At 40.8% G+C, this 21,127-nt stretch overlaps 1 protein-coding gene across 1 annotated transcript in view; it reads left to right on the forward strand.

Annotated features, from left to right (window-relative positions):
• The window catches only part of LOC147668898 (cytochrome P450 1A4-like), a 233,194-nt gene that overhangs the window by 198,713 nt on the left and 13,354 nt on the right, over nucleotides 1-21,127 (forward strand). The window contains exon 6 of the mRNA XM_086948370.1: nucleotides 19,703-19,789. Coding sequence (XP_086804496.1) covers nucleotides 19,703-19,789 — 87 coding nt within the window. The remainder of the gene's footprint in view (nucleotides 1-19,702; nucleotides 19,790-21,127) is intronic.

Below are 21,127 nucleotides of genomic sequence, written 5' to 3' on the forward strand. Positions count from 1 at the left end.
TGTATGGTTAGAAAATTGGATAGAGTACACAAAAGATGATGGAATATTGGCATTTCCAGAGTACGGACATTTAATGGAAGAAGTTTACGAACTCGTACGAACAAATTAGAACTCAGACCTAGATGAACGCAGAATGAAGCTTTATAGGAGTGGGAAACTGAGGCTTTTGAGCGAGACAGATCTCGATGTGACAGGAATTTAGGTAAATTATACCCTAGATTTCCTAGAGAGACTCGAGATGAACAGATGAAACAATGGAGAAAATCTATGCTAGTGGAAGGATTATATCCTGTATTTACTACAGAAGAACCAAAAGGAAGTAAATGTACAGAGAAAACAAAGCATTTAATGACTGGTAATGGGGTTTAGAAGATGATTATCTTGAAGACCTACTACTGAAAAATCCTAAACCTTATCAGGAAGAAACAAATAGAATTAACCATAGTGCCCCAGTCTTAAAAACAGCATTGGTTCCACAGATTGTACATGAGACTGCTATAGAAAAAGTGTTGCAAGACAACGAAAGAAAAGCAATAAATAAACATAGAAGTGAACTAATTCAGAAAATAACTCAATTGAATACAAGTCCTGAAGCCCTAGCAATCCCTGTGACTATAGGTCCAGTTGTTCCTTTATATGGAGATAAACAAACCAGTCCTAAAACTCCCGTTCTGAGTACTCCAATTACGCAACCCAGAAAAGAAAACATAATAATTGATGTCTAGGCAAGTGAGTGTGATTCAGTAATTTCCCTGATGGATCTTGCCATAAGAGAGCCAATAAATGACTTGTTAAGAAAAGTTACCCCTGGAGGCTCAAGAGAGGTACAGATTGAAACCTCCACAGGAATGAAGAATGCCACTGTAGTAACCCCAGAAGAAATAGAAAGATAGACACGAGATATAGAAAAGCCAAAATCATAGCCAAAAGTATTATACATTTTTGAATTAAGGGAAGAGTTGGAAGAAATGGTAGCTGGATATGTAGGGCTAGGGGGATTGAATTCTTACAGCGAAGAAGAGTTGTTATTCATATGAAGAAGCATCACCCGAAATGCAAAAATATTTCATGAGAAATGAATGAATTTGGCCTCAGAAAGGCGAATTGACATAGGCAAATCAAAAGTATTGCAAAAACCATATAGGGCAGAATTTTCAGACAAAGATTTAGAGAATATGAATGTCTGAGGATGAAAATTACAGATAAAAGAATTATTGTCGTTGTTACAAAAATGGGGAGATTTGGACAGATGGAAAGCCAGGTGGACAAAGATAAAGGAAGAAGCAGAGGCTAATCGAAAGACATCTGAGCATGTAATGAAAGAAGCAGAAAAGGTTGAAAGGTTGTGTCCAATGAGAAAAATGCCAGGAGGAGGTTATGTACATGTCCCATGGTCCCAGCATGACATTTTATCATTCACAAATGACTTCCCAAAGCTTAGAGAAAAACTAGTAGAATGGTACAAGCAAGTTGAAAGGTTTGTGAACGTTTCGAAAGTACTGCTAAAAGATTTAGATGGTTTATTTGACATAGTTGTTCCTGCTGACTTACGGACAGAATGTAAAATTTCAGTAGATTTTCCTAATGATGAGTACCCAAGAGATGCAAAGACAGGAGCCCCATCAGACGAAGTGATGAAAAAATGCCATCAGGTAATAACTTATTTGAAGGGAAAGGTTCACCCAAAAGAAACCGATTGGATAAAAATAGACAGAAGAAACCCAAGAAAAAGATGAATTTGTACATGCATATAATAAACGCCTTTTGTAGGTATTCAAACAATACAGTGGGTTGGAAAATATTGATAATAAAGACATGACACATTTTGTATATCGGGTTGTGTCAGGGTTGAGGTCAGATATATCCCAAATGATTAAAGAGCATAAGGTATGTTGGCAGGCAAAGCCTATAGATGAAATCCTCAAGTGTGCAAAATACTCTGGGGATGAAATTGATAACAGGCGTAAGAAATTAGAAGTAAAGTTAATGTGGGCTCAAGTTAAATTAGCAGAACAACAGGAACTACAGGTAAGTCAACCGGTCAATAATCAAGGAAGAGGGGAAGGTCAAGGTGAGAGCAGTAGGGGCAAACCCAGAGGGAGAATGAGCAAAGAAGAGGCTTAGAAAAAGTTTCCATGTCACGAATGCGGAAAATTGGGGCATTGGAAAAACGAGTGTAAACTTATATAGAATAATAATGTCGAAACTCAAAATGTAAATCCGCAGACGCAGAATGAGGTGTCAAAGAGACAGCTGCAACAGGTAATACAGAATTAATTGTCACCTGCCCCTATGCCAGATTTTGTGAGTCAAGCCAAGTACAGTGTGGACACCGGATTCCGGGAGGTAAGTGGTAAGAAAAACTCGGTAACTCCACAGTTTCTTTTAAAGGATACATTTTTTGATGAGGACAATTTATGACGGTGTCTGAGAGGGGGGAAGAGGATGCATACTTGGCGCATCCTTACCGGTAGATCAGTCAGGTCCTAACACTGAAGGTAAGATTGAAGGAAACAACATCACATTCTTGCTAGACACTTGTGCTACCTGTTCTAACTGCAGACATCACAAACCTACCCCTATCAGGAGAAGCGATCCAAGTAGTGGGCGTTTCTACTAAACAGATTAGGACCCCTATTACTGAACCAATGGAGGTATGTATTGGCAACTTTAAAGAAATGCATAAGTTTGTCGTTTGCGACTCGAGTCCTGTAAACCTGCTAGGAAGAGATTTATTGTGCAAAATGTATTGCACAATTTTTTGCACACCGGATGTTGTGCAATTCAGACTCTTGACAAAGATGGAGTGTGCAAAATCATGTTAGCTAGACAGGGAACTGCAGTAAATGACACAACTAAGAGGATCACCTTAGATGAGTTACCAAAAGAAATCCAAAATATAGTAAATCCAAATGTGTGGGATTTTACCAGAAAAGAAGTAAGTAATGGCAAATGTAGACCCAGTAAAGGTGAGTGTAAAGGGAGGTGCAGTTTTCCCAAATACCTGACAATACAAAATGAGCCCTGAAATAAAAGCAGAAGTTTTCAGCAGCAGAAATTGAACGTTTAGTTGAACAGGGCAGATTAAAAGAAATAATGAGCAGTCCTTGTAATTCACTTATAATTGGCATAAAGAAACCAAACGGAAGATATAGGGTGGTCCAAGACTTACGCAAAATAAATAAAATTGGTGTACCATGCTGTCCAATAGTACCGAATCCAGCAGTGATCTTATATCAGATACCATGGAGTGAAGGATGGTTTACTGCAATTGATTTGTGCCATGCCTTTTCCTCCATTCCATTGCATCCAGACAGTCAGTTTTTATTTTCATATAAATTTGACGAACATATTTACGTTTGGAATCGTGTTCCTCAAGGGTACACAGAAAGTCCATCGATTTTTTTATCAAATTTTGAAAACATTTCTTGAATCTCTGGTGCTGCCCAGACAGACTGTCTTGGTGTAGTACATTGACAACTTATTAGTTGCGTCTAAAACTCAAGATGACAATATCATTGATTCCATTGCATTATTAAATGACTTGGCTGAAGGTGGACATAGAGTGTCACCTGAGAAACTACAATTTTGTACTACTTTGGTGAAATATTTGGGACACCAAAGAGAAAGAGGGGTCAGAAGAGTGACTTCAGAAAGAATAAAAATATTCAGAAATATGAAAGTACACCCTGTAACATTGTATGTCCCACATACAGTAGTAATTTTGCTGACACAAACTCACGCACACTACCTTACCCCTAGTCGGCTGACTAAGTATGAAAGAGTTATACTATGTGCAAAAAATGTGACAATAGTTATATGTACTGTTTTAAATCCTGCAACTTTGTTGCCCGATTCCCATTTTGAAAAAGTAAAAGATGAAGTCGAACATGATTGTCTCGACCTCACTGAGTACATTACTAAACCGCGTCCAGATATACAGGAGGAACCTTTAAAGAATCCAGAACATGAGCTGTTTGTAGATGGCTCGTGCATGCGTCATGAGGAAGGAAGTTTAAGTGCTGCATACGCTGTGTGTACATTGGCTGGAATGGTTGAAGTATTTACCAGGAGTCAAGTCTGCACAAATAGCCAAATTGGTAGCTTTAATCAAAGCCTGCAAAATTGGGAAAAATTGGAGAGTAACCATTTACACTGACAGTCAGAATGGTTACAGGGTTGTGCATGACTTTGGCCAACTCTGGATGCAGAGGGATGTCATGACTTCTTCAGGAACCCCTATTAAAAATGGACATTTTGTAAAAGAATTAATTGAAGCAATTCAATTACCAAAAGAAAGGGCCATGGTCAAGTGTGCTGCTCACCAATCTGGAAACGACAAAGTGACAGCTGGTAATCATTATGCTGACCAAGTTGCCCAACAGTGTGCTAAATACAAAATAACAGTAAACAAGAAAATTGATGCATGTGGAATCAGCTGCCCACCTATGCTTTTAGGGGGCATAGGACCATGGGAGGAAGTGAGAGATTTACAAAATGAAGCAGAACCAAAAGACAAGGAAGAATGGGAGAAATTAGGGTGTCAGAGAAGGACTGATGATGGTGTAATGATTTACCTAGATGGAAGTCCAGTTTTACCTGATTGTATGCTTGCACCCATTGCTAGAATGTACCATGGAGACACACACATAGGCGGAGATGCAATGATAAGGCTTTTTAGACAGGATTGGTTTAACCCCAGGTTCAGGAACGTAGCAGAGAGTCTTTGCCAAAGATGCTTAATTTGTCAACAAATGAACCCAGGTAGGAAAACTATAGTTTGTACTGGAAAGATTGGGACAGCTGAGGGTCCATTCATAAGACTCTAAATTGATTTCATTCAGTTACCTGCTTTTCGAGGATCAAAATATATCCTTGTCATTGTTTGCTTATTTTCCAAGTGAGTGGAAGCGTACCCGACCCGCAGAATTGACAGTTTAACTGTGGCCAAACTCCTTTTAAGAGAAGTCACTCTAAGATTCTGATTTCCAGAAACTATTGAGTCAGACTGAGGGCCTCATTTTAATAATGAAATACTTAGAATAATTTGTGAAGCATTCACAATTGAGCCACAGCTGCACTGTGCAATACGATCGGAGGCTTCTGAAGTGGTAAAACAATTGAATGGCACAATTAAATCAAGACTGGGAAAGGTATGTGCATCCAGCCCTCTGGAGTGGCCTGATGCTTTACCTCTTGTCCTGATAAGCATACCAGACAAAAATACAGGCTTGAGTCCCCATGAGATACTCATGGAAAGGGCAATGAGGCAAGCATGTGTACCAGGACACATGCTGGTAAATATATCTGATGATTTGGTATTGGAGTATTGCAAAGAGTTGGCTGAGCAAGTGCGTTATATCTCTCACCAGGTTGGGAAAGATGCTGTGGCCAGGCAGTCAACTCAAGCACATGATCTGAATCCAGGTGATTGGGTAGTGATAAAAGATCATACCCGAGATTCGTGCCTAGCACCATGGTGGGGAAAACCACATCAAGTCATATTGGTTACCACCACAGCTGTAAAGTGTGCCGGAATACCTAATTGGATTCATGCCAGCCTACCAAAATAGTAACAGAACCTGATGGAGCAGAGGCTGAAGGTTGTACAGCTGAAGGATCGCAAGAATTGGATCCTGAAGTAGCTGATGATGAACGACCGAGCACAAGTCAGTACGATTGGATCCCAATAGTAGACATACCTGAAGTAACCGTGAGAACAGGAAGCCAAACCTATTTAGACAGAATGATAGTGAGAATGAGACAGGAATAAAAGAACACACTCAGATTACAGAAACCAAAGCAAATATCAAATCTGAGGAGGACCACATAGGGATAGAGCATTGCACTCAGACAAGAGAAAATAGAAACAGCACTCCGGAGTCTCAGGAGGGACAGGTAGGCACTAAAGAAAATGCTCAGGCAGAAGACAATCAAGAAATTACAAGACCTGAGCAGGACCAGTTGGGTAAAGAAAAACAAGTTCAGGAAGAAGACGGAAAACAAAATAAAATCATGCAAACTCCTGAACAGGGCCAGACTAGTGTAGAAGAAACCATCCAGGCAGAAACGGCAAAGGTAATAAGCCCCGGACAAGGACAGATAGAGAGGAATTCTGAAGACGAAAGTAAACAAAGTGTGCCACAGAACAATGAAAACAAAAGAGCATTGTAGGAAATAAAAGCACAGTGCCAGCTAAAAGACTGATGCTTGGCCTAGTATTATCAAGAGACTGAAATATCACCTTAAGACAATAAATTAAGAACCACACCAAGTAGATGAAATAACAAGTCAGTGTTGACCGTCCAAAAGGAGACGTCCACGTTTGAAAAGACTGAATAATAAATTCAAAGGTCCCGAATGGACCTATGTTATTCTTGAAGATTTCGAGAATCACATTTGAGACCAACTTGAAATCTTAAGTTCACAGTCTAAATTTTGTGAAAAATTTTCATAGAGGGGATTAATTCTCCTTAGTCAGAAATGGCTGATAATAGAGCTGCTGGAAACCTGAAGAGAAATTGTATAAAGACATGTTGTCTAAAATGCATATGTAGTATATTGATAGTACTCATAGCATGGTTAGGATTGATAATAGCGATACATTATTTAAGGGATGCAAATAAACAGAATGACACTAGTACACATGGAAAGATAACTAACCTTGAGCAAAGCAGAGTAGAAATAGAAGCACCAATTGAGACAGATTTACACCACAATATGAATAGAAATGGGACAGATTTGAAAGTTTTCGCTAACCTGTTAGTGCACTATGTAGAAACAATGGAAGTTAGTGATTGCTATGTATGTATGGAATTACCAACATCAGTAGCAGAAGGAGTGACATATCATCATTTACCACTGACATATGGTATTTCATGTTGTATTTTAGCTAGTTTACTTTATAGAACTGGGAAGTTTCAATATTATTATTCTAACATAGATGTGATCTTTCCTGAAATCCTTTACGCAGAAACATGAATCCTGCCCTTAGCAGTAGAGATTCCCAGTTTATGGGTGAATATTTTCTAACAATGAAGCATATACAGACAATCTAACATGTAGGTTACATGAAGAAGAAAATATATTTTGGAATTTAGTAGAAAAAATGAGACAGGATTTCAATAGAAAGGCTACTGAACTGAAACCTCAGATACCAAAGTGGCCTGAAAGGGAAGATTTATTTGCAACTGGCAAGACTCATGCTGCTATATCCCTGTATCTTGAAAAGAAGGGGAACTGTCTCCTAGGGTTAAAAACAGAGTATAACAATGTATTCATTGGTTCTAGTGAATGTGAACACAATTTCCTGATAATTGGGGGATGGGGACTAAAAGGGGGAACTGATCCAGTATTTCCTGGAGTCTATTATATTTGTGGGAACTAAGCTTATTTTAGGCTGCCTGATCATTGGAATGGGAGTTGCTATTTTAGAATCATATTCCCAAAGGTATATCAAGTGAAAAGAATCACTGGAAGCAATGAAGAAAATAATGGACGTACACGTCAGAAAAGAGCTCGTTTTTCAGACATTTTAGGAGATATATTTAGTGCCTTGATACCTTCAGTGGGAGTAGTTCTGAATACACAGAGAATTTGTAAAGTATCTACAGTGTTGATCGCTTATTGACTGATACTGCTGGAGGATTTTTATTGAGCAATACAGAATTAGTTGCGATAAGATCTATGGTTTTGCAAAATCGACTTGCCCTTGATATATTATTGGCAAAGGAGGGCTGAGTCTGTAGAATGTTCAAGGCGCAACATTGCTGCACCTACATACCTGACAAAAGTATTGAAATTGGGAGATATGTCAGAAATATCACAAATATGGAAGAATAGTTGAAACCACTGGAGGTTGATAGTGCATGAAAGAGACTAACTGATGGTCTCTCCTCTGTAGGTTGTTGGTTTTCTAATGTTGGGAAAACCATTGTAGGATCGAATACTGATGCCAACAATGGGAATAGCCCTATTAGTATTAATGCTAATGATTTGGTGCAAATGCTGCAGAAACAGAAAGCGGTATGCAGTGAATGAAAAGGGAAATAAGAGAAAATATGATGAGATTCAACTTGAAGAACTGAAAGGGGATATTCACAGAAGAATGAAAGGTTTCTAAAAGAAAAGAGACAGAGGAAACTCTAAAGTAATAGAAGAAATTGAATTGGGAACCTGCTAAAGTGGCATCTGGTTCTAGTAATTAGTTATGGCATAGAATGCCATCAAAGAATGGATTGATGGAGCAAGGTTTCATACGTAAAAGAAACTTGCTTGGATTCCGCCCTCTCGAAATAACATGTAACTTAGTAACCGACATGTTTTGTAAGTACTAATAATTGCACCACACAACATTTCAGTATCCAGGGGAAGCTTTTCTATGTGCTTTACTAACAAGTAACCCGAGTGTCTCAATATGGCTGCCGAAATGCGGGAACTCTTCTGCGCATGCGTCTACTGCATCTACATAGTATGACGTTCCTTGCTTTTGGTGGGAATTCTTTGCAGCTGCACAGTGGTGCCCAAAATGGCAGCTTCGAATCTCACATGCTAGCGCATATACTTTTGCTTAAACTAAACCTCATGTGTCTTGCTAATTAATGCAATAGTTAACAATTAAGTAATGGGGTTAGAGTAGAAATAAGTGGTATACAGTGCATCATGTATTTTTGTATTCTAATGACTCTCTCTTTGAGTTTATCGATAGCTCGTATTTGGGGCCGAAGGGTGTCTGTATTCTCCATCTTGGATGTGTGGTGCATGTGCACTCGAACTTTGAAAGCCTTGAATTCATTGTCATTGAAAACCTGCCAAGTCCCATCTTACCAGCGATGCGTCTGGGAACCTCACCTCCTGACCCGGAGAAAGGAAGAAAAGAGACTGAAATGTTATACATTGTATATGAAACTAAATGAAATAATGCTGGGTGAAATAAAAGCATTGGGAAGTGAAATTATGGGCAGGAATCTAGCTTAATTAAAATAAAGGAAAACGTCTTCATACTGGTATGGTGTGATGACCTCTCCCCCTCTTTCTGACCAATCAAATAAAGGGAATACACAAATTTGCAACATTGGGGGGTGGTACATACCCTGAAATTGGTATAACTAAGGTAGGCTTAGTCAGTTAGATTGTCCGACTTTTCACAGAACTGTCACTGACCAACGTATGCTGAAGAAGAATCGGAAGTTTTCTGAAGGAGAAGACTGTCATCTAGAAGGGAACGAGAGTAGCTGCAGAGAGGGGTGCGACAATGGTGTTGCACTTAGCGGAGGTTACCTGTCCTGTCCTGTACCTGTCCTGGCCTGTTGGCTCCTGAATAGTCGGGGAGCCCATTTTTTTAAAAAGCCCTTGACCAGCGGTTGGTCCTTGCACCATTCTATGTAAATATACATCTGTGTGGTATGTCTTTGTACCGTTTCCTTTTCTCACCCTTTTCAGGTACCAATGTCTAAGAATAATTCTGAAGGGTTTCTAATTATTTTCTCATTGATTATTATTTTTCTAATTGAAAAGTCTTTAACTGCTCTGTATTGGTATTTGACTCACAAAATATTGCATAGATATAGTGTTTAAAATGTTCCCAAGTCTGTGGTTATTTTATGATAAGGTAAATTGTTATACTACCTATTATTCTAACTACCAGATCCAGGTTCCTCAGTGATTAGAATAAATAAAAGTGACAGGGAATTGGGAGGTTATGGTGTTCAGGTTTAAAATATAAAACAACTGATAGGCAGGAAAGTAGGTTACCGGTTTAAAGTGTGTATGTTTATGGGCACAGGGGAGTATGTTATAGAAATATCTTAAACTGGTAATCTCGCGCCATCAGCGGCACTCCTCAATACTCCCTCCCTCCAAAAACATAAAGCTTAAGTCCATGACGTTTTATCGAATGAGCTTCCTGACCTCATGTTTCTCTCCGAAACATGGCGTTGGCAATTCCAGAGGGTTTTAAAATCCTGAGAATGGATAGGCAGGTGGGGACGGGAAGGGGGGTCGCCATGGTTTACAAACAGGAACTAGCATGCTCCCATATTCTACTTCACCCGGTAGAAGGCGCTGAGTGTTTGGGTTTCGTTGCATGGCCTCACCACACAAATGCATCACAGGAATGCTTATCTACAGACCTCCGAGGGAAGTTGTGAATTTTATCAATTCACTGCATGAATGCATCACATTACTTGCCCTGAGGTATAAGCACCTACTCATTCTAGGAGACCTGAACTTGCATTTTGATAAGCCTACTGACCCCCAGGTGAGGGCCTTATAAGAATTAACAGCAGCCTATAATCTCACACCTTATGTGTCTGATCCCACCGACAAATTTGGACACAATTTTCTGTGACTTACAGGTGGTGGTAGATCCTTCAACAATGTAAATTTGGTCAGGCCTCTTCCTAATTAACTTTTTGATTCCAGTCTCAGGGAAGCCAAATCCTGCAGGGGAATCTAAGGTCAAGCTCGCTTATAGAGCTTTCCATAAAATAGATATCCCGTCCCTTAAGTGAACGCTCAACTCCTCCTCCCCTTCTCTGACGGGCACACCCGAATCTGACGCCTACATGTTAGAAGAGTGGCTGAGGACCAATATTGAGTCAGCTGCCCTTTGGACCAAATACACCTCAAAACTAACTTCTGTTCGGCACAGTGGTTCAACAAAGTGCTGAGAACTAGCAAAAGTAACTGTAAAAGATTCGAGAGGAAATGGTGCAGACAATATCTTGTAGAGGACAGAAATACCTACAAGGGAGTTATCAAAGTACACTACAAACTAGTATGGAGGACCAAAAAGAGTTATTTTGAAGATAGAATTACTAATACTAATAACAGTGGCAAGGAAATCTTTAAAATTGTTAAATTGTTCACAAGCCTAAAGCAGATATCAAAGTAGCAGCACCTTCAGCCGATTGGGCAAGGCAGGTGGACTCCTCCCTTTATGATAAAATTAGGGTGATCCAGCAGTCATTCTCCTCAGAGACGGAAGAAACCACACCCTCCCACTACTCACACGGGGATGATGTATTTTTGCTCTCCCCTTCAAAGGTATTGTTACAAAGGCAGTCACTATCATAATTCCCCACCCTCTAACTGGAAGACTTTCACACCTATCTCTCGAGGCTTAAGTCAGGATCACCTACTGATTCCTGTCCTGCTAAAATGTTACCAGCACTAGCAGCCACCTTAAACATGCCAGTCAATAAGGTAATCAACTCCTCACTGCACTGGTTACTGGTGTCATGCCATCTGCCTGGAATATCCCTAGCTATTAAACGGGACTTGATTTGGCTTCCTTTAGTAACATACCTTTCTTCCTCTGCTCCTACACATCCCTCCCCTGACCCTAACACAGTTGAAGTGTGTAAACCCCAATGATTTTCTTATTCTTTGACTGCTGTAATTATTAAGTTTCATCATATTAATTTTGCCTTTTATTCAAGCTTAAGTACTATTGTTCATAATTCCTCATGCTTGTTGTGCATACCGTACATGAAAACCATTAATGTGTAGCTTATTTTGTATATCTATTTATTGTAACTCTTCCTTCTCTCTCCCCCTCCCCTCCCCTTCCTCTATTTTTTCTTCAATAAATCAAACTTAAAAAAGAAGTGGAGTTAGAGCAAACCAGGAGGTGACCTTGACACTATAGAAGTAGGTCTGAGAGGCCTAATCAGATGTGGAATTAAGGAAATTAAGGAATGGGAGCTACACACTATAATACTATATTTCAGATATCCACGCAGATGCAAATTTAGGGCAGGCATTAAATACACTCATAAGAACTAAATGGAAGAATGTTAATGTGGCTACCTGAAGTATACCTACTCCAAGGTGTCAGCCCCACATAGATGGTAGCAAGGTTGATACCTATCTCTTAATTAGATGAGTCAGGTTTATGCTGGGGTGTGCTGTTTTAATAGGAAGGTGCAAGTGGACTTTAGAGAGTAACTACAAAAGTACAAATATCAAACCATACAGAATAACCAGTAGTTGTACTGCCAAGGAGGACAGCACAATAAGAGCATATCTGATGTGGCATGAGTAGAGAAGGCGACTGACAATGGTGATTGTAGGAATCAGTTGAGGTGAATTTGGAAAAGGTGGAAATGCAGACATTGTCTGAAGGTAAGCTCAACTGGTTTCTGATGGACGTAAGAAAGGAGTTCTAGAAGCTGGTTGCAGCTCATGAATACAATTATTTTATTTCTAGTAATATGCTCAAGGCAGGAGTTTCCAAAAGAATACAGTCTTTTCTCCAAAGTCTTCTCTCTTCGCCAACGATAATGATTCGAGTTGGGGGGAACTCACTGAATTTTACTCCGTGGAATTCTGCTGAGTTGCATGAAAACACCACTAGATTCCACAGAGTTCTGCGAAAGGGCGGAAATCAGCACATTGCGCTGCTTGCACTGATTTTAATGCCAGGAGCTTGTTCCGCACTGAAATATCAGTGCGAGCAGCATGCCAAAGGGCACTGCTGCTCAAGTTGATTTTGCTGCCGTTCAAGTAGATTTTCTACTCGAGCTACAACTTTATCACCACAAGCTGTCGCCACAGCCCGTGTAGGAAAATCTCACCTGGTACCATTCTACAGCCCATAAATTGTGCTACGGGAGGGAAATTCTCGCTGATCAACTTACTGTTGGCGAGCCATGCAGAAGAAAAATCTCTATTCTCTGCCCAGCAGTCATTGGCGGAGTTTGGCTTGAAGTCGGCGTTACCACAGCTCCATCAACTCTGCCAGAGGAGTGGAATGCATTATCCATCCCTAATAATAAGGAGAGCTGTGAGGTAAGATAGGGAGGGAGCTTGAGATGGATGGGTGAGGCATCCAGTTTTGAATTGAATTCTGAAGTGAATAGTGGAGTTCACTCGACTGGAGTCATGTTCTGATATTTACTTTCAGAGCAAACCAGCCGGACAGTTGCAATAAAGTCTGACTTCGATTGGAGGTATTCGGCCACAAGTGCCAGAAACGGAGTCCTTAATTATATGGTAATGTCTCTAGGAGAATGCACAACTAAAATTGGTTACATAACCACCAGCTTCCACACAGCAATCCAACTATACAAATAACCTTCTTGATAGCAGCAACTTCACCATCATATGGGCATCCTTCCCTCTAATATGAGAAATATTTGTGGCACACATTTGTGGAATACCATCCTTTTTATTTAATGTTTTCAATATGCCCTTGCAGTCTTTGTCAGGCAGATATCAAGACTCCTGAAAATGAAGAACTTTGAACATAAATATAACATTCAGATAAAGGATCATAAGTCTACATTATCAAGACTTTCCTTAATAGATGGCTACCATGTTGCACAGTTACACGTGCAAGTATGTGATGTAATATTTATTTATTTTTATTTTTAGAGTTTTCTATAGCGCGAACTTGAACCGATTAGGTTATCAAAGCGCTTTACATAGCACCAGTTCCGTTACATGTTATCAAAGCACTTTACATAGAATCAGTTACGTTACACATTTCAGGAGCACGTTTCTTTTTGTTCTAGTGAGTAGGGTTATCTCTTCACACGGGGGAAGGGATACACCTGGCTATATTCCAACAGTCACATAGGCGACTAGTCGTTACAGCTATAACTCTAAACACAGGGAGGGGATACACATGGATACAATCTAAGAATCACATAGGATACTAGTCATTAGAGTTATCTTCTATCTACACAGGAGGGATATGACTGGAAACACTCTAAGGGTCACATAGGGGTGGTAGAGAGTACAAAGGTCCACTGCAAACACTAGTGATAAGAGTCAACTACATACACATAGGAAGGGATATGACTGGTTAAACTCTAGGAGACGCATAGGGGTGGTATATGGTGTAAGGACTTCAGCGAATACTAAAGCTTAGCATTATTGCAATCGGTCAAAGGTCTACTGCATACACTAGTGATTAGAGTTATCTCTATATACATAGGGAGGGGATATGACTGGATAAGCTCTAAGAGTCACATAGGAATGGTATATGGTGCGAGGTCTAAAGCAAATACCATTAATTAGAGTTATTACAATAAGTCAAAGAGCAGAGCTCCATAAGTGTGGATGCAGTCACAGCACAAAGGGAGGGTGGGAACTGTCCGAAAACAGCAGCAGAGTGTCGGTCAGGACAGAACAAAAGTCCAGAAGTCCAGGAGAGAAGGTGGGAGCCCAGGTGGGAGATGAAGCAACGGGAAGAAACATTTGAGGATCATCCACGGGGAAAAGGGTTAAGGATGAGGGAGTGGGAGGAGGGCTAGAGTCCAGAGAAACTGTCCGACAACAGCAGCAGGGTGTCGGTCAGGACAGAACAGAAGACAAGAAGTCCAGGAGAGAAGGTGGAAGCCCAGGTGGGAGATGAAGTTGGAGGCCAGCCGCAGGTGCGTCGCCATCTTGGAGAGCCTGCGGTCATCCAGCTCGGTGGGCGTGAGAGTGCGCAAGGTGGTGGAGGTGTTGGTGCGGTCCCGCGTTGGCCATGGGGCGCTGCCCAGGCATGTTAAGAGCAGGCCCCGTGTGGCGGCTATCTTCGCTCTGCGGTCACTGGCGGCCGCCATCTTAGGTCCAGGCGAGTTGCAAGGAGGGTGGTGCGAGGGGGAGCCGCCGCAGCACTAGGGGCCAGTTGTGCACCCCCTGCCCAGATATGTTAGCGGGAGGCTCCTCCCGGGTTGTTGTCGTCGGGTGGGCACCTCACAATAAGGCACTGCAAATGTCCGGTAGATCGTAGAGGTAGATGCAGGTGAGGGTCACTGCCAGGGATCCTTGAAGAGGGCTCACCCCCGCAGGTATGAGACACAGAGAGAGCTTGTGGGGTCGCCTATGGGAGAGGCAGTAAGCGCTGGGGCCAGATGGTCAAGTTGAGGCACCGACCGATAGTTGCAAGTCACACCCGGCCGCCATTTTAAGGTCAGGCAGGCGTGGGAAGGCAGATTGTAACCGGGGCCGCCCCCGGTGTCTTGCCGCTACAGAAGCCCCCGGAGACTATCCTCAACTAGAGGCAGCCCCTGCGTCCCTCAGATTTCGCCCGTCAAGCGTACCTCCCACAGAGAGTTGAGGTCATCGGCGCTCTCATCAGGGCTCCGGCCGCCATTTTGCCCGCGGCCGTTCTCTCCTCGCGTCTCCTCACAGATCCAGCCGCTACAGCGGCACCAGGGGCGATCGGAGCAGCCCCGCCGGTGCCCTGCACCTTCCGCTTCCTATGGGTGCCGAAAACAGCCCCCGGGCCACTGGGGAACCGCCAAACCAAGCTCCCGAGCAATACCATGAAAAGGAAGCCTACCCTGCAAACTGCTGTAAAGAGTGCTGGTGGATAGAGAATCTTCAAGTACAAAGGCTATTGGTTTTAAATGATAGACAAAAATGATGATAAACATATTTAAAATATTGTGCCCTTTGCTATCAAAACCTTTTTCTTTCCAGTCATGAGGTTGTCCAAGCCTGAAAAAGAAAATTGAGGCAGTGGCATAAGTCAAGTGAAACAGCACCTCACTTTTACTTCATTGGAACTGGGTAACATAAGGTATTATTTTTGAAGATTCCTCCTTATTTCGTTATTAAATACAATTCATACCTCCTTAAGAAGGGACCTCTTTCCTAAAAATCTGTGCGCAGCTGTTTGAGAAACTAAGGATATTTGGAATAATATATATTGGACGTGATGTTTTTGCTAATATTCTTTGAAAATGTATTGAACATGTTGAATAAAAAAGGATGTTGTTCCACAAAGGTGTGCCACAAATATTTGGCTTGCAGAGCCAATATATTTTTCAGGAATTAATATCTTGCATTTGAATACAGTGTCATATATTTTAAATTACTTTCCAATTCATAGGCCTTCGGGGTCCAAAACAAAAAGTGTGTAGATGAAAAAAATGCATAGCAGCCCTATGACATTCTTATTTAAAATAACTTCCCCTTGTGGTGTGCTTCTGAAGACTGATGCCCTGACGTACGGAAACAAAATAGTAGTCAAGATCTTAAAAAGTATAACAATGAGTAGTACAAACAGACAGAACAAATCCCAGTTGTCGGTTTAGAAAAAAGAGAGGCCCATAAATGGATTCCTAGTCTGAAGGGTGTACCCTAGTAAGGCAATATTGAATCCACAGTGTAGTACATTGTCCTATATCACACAATGTTGTATTGCTAAATGTTGCTCTAACCAGTGAGGGAGCTTAAACAAGAAAGGGCTGGGTAGGTGGTCACGGGACAGCTGCGGGTGGAGTGCAAGGTAAGATGGGTATTCTAAACATGCAACTGTTCTGTGTCTTTTTACTGACGATTACCAGTTGCCCTGACTAGTGAGTACCAACTGAAGAAAGTCTGCAAAAGCATATCTTATAGATGTCTTAAGGTAGCAGAACCCAAATTAAAAGCAATTTAAAAAAAAATAGGAGAAATGGATCATAGAGCTCAAGCATAAACACCGGTAAAGGCTTGGAAGTACATTAAAAATGAGGACCTAGTAATGTCATAATGCTTTATGGTAATAGTTTTCTTAAACTGTGTTGAGATGAAGCTGCTTTAAAACTGGATAATGGAAAGAGAAAATGAGTGTGTCCTCCAAAGATGTTATTGTTGTTTGAAAGGATACTGTCCGTGCAAACGTGTGGTCCTGTTTCAGTGTTTTTGTTATTGTTCCAAAATTACGTGGTTATGTACGTTATAGCCAACAGGTGTTTCACCCTGTAAAGGCATGTAAGCCTATATCTTTATCAAGGATATATAAAACAAAAAACCTTAAACCATTTTCTCATAAAGGTATTATTACTGCATATATTATTACAAAAGTAGGGTGTTGTTGCCAAGGAAAGAATCACCACGTGACTTTGTGATTCAAAGGAATTTTTTATTCCACCATGAAAAAGTGATGTTGAAAAAAGACCTCCTGAAGAAGGGTAAAAAGAGTAAAAAGAATGCCCCGTGCTTAGGATAAAGAAAAATAAAATAGTTGTTTTATAACAGGGAAGGACTACTTGTGACCTAAAGGAGCTGCCGGTGTGCTTTTTAATTGGCTCTCGCAAAAAGTAAGTATTCTGTAAATGGATTTTAACCAGTGTTCCCTATAGATTGAGTAACAAATAACATATGTGTAATCACACCGTTCTTAAGTAAGGCTTTCTGAAAACTAAAAAGTGAATAACTAATGTGAGCTCACAGTTGTATTTGCCGAATTGTGAAGAGCAAGTCAGTATCTGAAATGGTAGAATGCACACCATCATATGGTATTCTTCAATATAGTTTCAATTGCCAAGGCAGTAATAGGTGCATGCTATCCTGGAACGCGCTCCGTCCATGTGCGTTAATTTAGGTCCCAAAAAGCTGGAGCATCGTCAGGCACCCCCAAACTAGGATGCACAGCTGAAGCATTTGTAAACCATCCAATGAAGTTCACACATTTTTGTCCATTTTTAAGCACATTTGTTTCCTCAGTAACAAAGTGATCGGCGCATTTGAAAATGTTTTAATTACCATTATCCGCTAAAGTTCGAGTGCCTGCCAGACTTTACTCATGTGAGACACAGAGGTTCAAAATGTTGTACAATCCAACATGGAGAATTTAATCCCAATGCTTTTCGTGCAAGTAAGGCCTTCCTCAGGGGTAACTAGAATGTAAAAGCAGAGTACACCCACGTGTTATAAATGTACACTACTAAAACATTTTGAAAAACACCAACAAATGTGTCTCAGTATTGTGCCCCCATGTCCAATATGCAATGTTCAAACATGTGCAACCTCTATAGTACAAACAAAACTTTCTCCCAAAATGTTTTACCAAAGGGCATGACTGGTGCTCAATAAATACATGCACTCCGTGCTCGTTGTGCAAAAACCGGACCCTCAAACTCATAACCAGTGCTCAATAAACCAGCGGCATGGAGCGGAAACCATTAGGTTTATTGGAGTGGGGAACCTTTTGATGCAAGTGTAACTACAAAGGACACCACCCACTTCCTGACCAGGCTATAGGCATCTGCATTGCCAGAAAGATAAACCGAGCCTAGTGGCTATTTTTGTAGGGATCCTAGAGTCCTGACTTATGCCCTAGACCAGTTTGGCTAATTATTGAGGGCAGAAACTGGTTTGAGCCATTGCACTCTCCCTACCCGCCGAGCTAAGTGTTTTTAGTTCTACCTAAAGTCCTCACGAATAAAGGTGATAACCTAGGAACTTTGAGGGATTTTTAGATTTTCCGGATCCCGTCCTGTCCAGTAGGATTTTTGCAAGAACTCCCTCCTACCGCCAAGTCTTCGTGGAGGTCGAGTCCACCCTGGTAGTACCATCTTACCAGGGTGGGGAGAGGTTGCCCATGATGAAGCATGACACTATTATGTGTGTGAGAAATTCTTTTCCTTCCCTTTTTAATTTGACCCCCCCTGAATTTAGTGATAAACACTGAATTTTGTGATAATGGATAACCCCTCTGGTAATTTAGGACGTGGTAGTCTCCATGTATCTGTGATCGTCTTTGCAATCACCCTACTTGTATGTGATATATGATTTGTTTATGGGAGGGTTGTATAAGTGCATTTCCCTCCTCTTCTCAATTTCATGATATCAGCACGGACGCCTAGATATGCCTGAATAAGATCCTTTCCCTTACTGGCTCAACCAGAACTGCCAAATCAATCTTCACCAACTGCATGCTTGGATGAAAAACTGCTTCCTTCAGCTCAACACAGACAAAACCAAAGTCCTAATCTTCAGCAATAACCACTCCCTCTGAGACATCTCCTGGTGCCTCTGAATTTTCCCACCCACCCCTGCGGATCATGCCAAGAACCTCAGGATCGTCCTGGACACTAACTTCTCCATGAGCAGACAGATCAACACTGTCTCTTCATTATGCTTCCACAACCTGTAAATGCTATGCAAGATTTTTAAGTGGATCCCACTGAACACCAGACAGTCACCTAGGCTCTTATCACAAGTAGACTTGATTACAGAAACTTCCCCTACATCGGAATTCTACCCCATATCCTACGCCAACTCCAAACCACCCAGAACGCCACCACCGGACTCATCCTTAGCATCCCGCAAAATAACCACATCTCTCCACACCTCACAGTCTCCACTTCCAGACAAAATAGGCATGATCTCCCCCCCCCCCCCCAACCCATCAGGCATGCCCTACTGGGTGCCAAGACACCCTCATGAGTAATTAGCTGTACTCTACAAATTCTCATAACATAACAGATTGCTCTCTGTGTAAAAGGAAAGGCTAATCAATAGGCATTGGAGGAGCGCAAGGGGATGGGGGATTCTGATGTGTTGCACAAGCAGCTAAAGCTGATAGCATACACCACAAGTCACTTAGGTAACTGGTGGATCCAATGATATATACACATATATAAGTTGCTACCAAAATAGCACCTGTCTCTTGTAAAACTGGAAACATATTACATTATCTTGAAAATTTTAGTTTTCATTGAGAATTAAGGTCAAAAGATAGATAAAAAACAATTAGCCACAATATTGTTTTGTCATCTTTCTGTGCATGATGTGCTTTTTCATAACGTATTCTGCAAAGCTAAATCTGAATAGCAGTTGAAAAAAATGTATTTAAGTTTTTGTGGCACCTAAAATATTTTATGGGAAAATGTTTCCTTCTTTTCTGATGATCAATATTCAGCTCGAGACAATTTGAAATGAAAACAGTGTTAATGGTCTTACTCATATTGATGTACTATTTTTAATGTTTCAGTACGACTACAGACGTTAATTTGAATGGTTACTTCATCCCCAAAGATACATGTGTTTTTGTCAACCAGTATCAAGTGAATCATGATCCGTAAGTACAAGTATTCTATTTCTAAAAATACATTAAGTGAATTAATAAAACATCTTCTATGATGTGTGTATGAGTGTGCATCGAAGAGAGTCTGGGTTAACGGTTGTCAGAATTTGTTTCAACCTATTGTGGAGGTTTTAGCAGATTTTAAGCCACGTTTTGTGACACAGAATTAAGCTCTCCGTTTAAAAAAAATGAGCAAATACATTTATAGACCAGTGTAATAAACTCACCCTTCGAAAGACATAAAATGTATGTCTAGTTGTATACCGATCACTTCAAATTTCATCGATCTGTAGATGTTTTAGTGTATCCAGTGAAGCCTTTTCCTGCTCAGTTTAGCATTTTCCTCTAGGGCTATTCAGACCTTTTCTGAATTAGTAGGTGGGTCTGTGAGTGAGTCATTGATTGAGTGGTTGAGCCGTCTATAGTGCACATTGTAGAGTTGATTAAATATTTTTGTTTCGATTCATGATGGTCATGGTGCTGTATTCCACAAAACAAACACTGTCAATCGCAGAAAATAAGACTCAGTATAGAATGCTGTTGAAAAGTTAAGTTTTAATAAAATGTCTAACCCAGCAATCTAATCTAATAGTTCACAATTGAAGATGATTCTTGTGACTAGAAACATGTCTATATATCCTACAAAACGTTTTTTTATTTATTGTTGTAAAGTTGAGTATTTGTTTTTGTATTTATGGGGAATCGTGCTTGATTTTTTTGAAGTATGTGAAGAGGGTACCCTCTTTGTAGAAAGTCTTGTTAATGAAAAATAATGGGTTAAACCTGATTCCTGCATGGGGTCATTGGAGATTGTGTGTTCTATTGGCAGCATCTTATCATTATATGAAAATGATTCAACAATGTACAGAATTATTTTGTTTACCTGCACGTTTTGAATAAGCTGAGTAAGTACCCCCATTTGCCAGCTTAAAATCATTTATCACACACTTGAAGGCTCTTATGGTATTTTAATTTTGAAATTGGTCTCCAAATTCATTGTTGACTATGTCGCACAAGTAGCTGCTGGCAGAGAAAGAAGCACCCTGAACGCCTCATTAGTTTAACTAAGTCACCCATTTGATGATAAAGCTAAGACTCCATGGACTGTATTACAGAAGGTGCGTGTGGACCGTGCCACCATATACCCAGAAGCAATTCCCATCAAGATGGGCACTGCTCCCACATGGCCAGAGCCCTACTTGCCATCTTCACCAGAGTGGGCTTTCCTAAGGAGGTGGTCTCAGACTGGGTGATTAACTTTATTCCCATCAATCTGAAGGTGATGTGGTGTTACTTACAAATTCACCACCCCATATCATACCCAGACCAATG

This window comes from Lissotriton vulgaris, unplaced genomic scaffold (assembly GCF_964263255.1).
Source record: "Lissotriton vulgaris unplaced genomic scaffold, aLisVul1.2 SCAFFOLD_1118, whole genome shotgun sequence".
NCBI classification, from domain to species: domain Eukaryota; kingdom Metazoa; phylum Chordata; class Amphibia; order Caudata; family Salamandridae; genus Lissotriton; species Lissotriton vulgaris.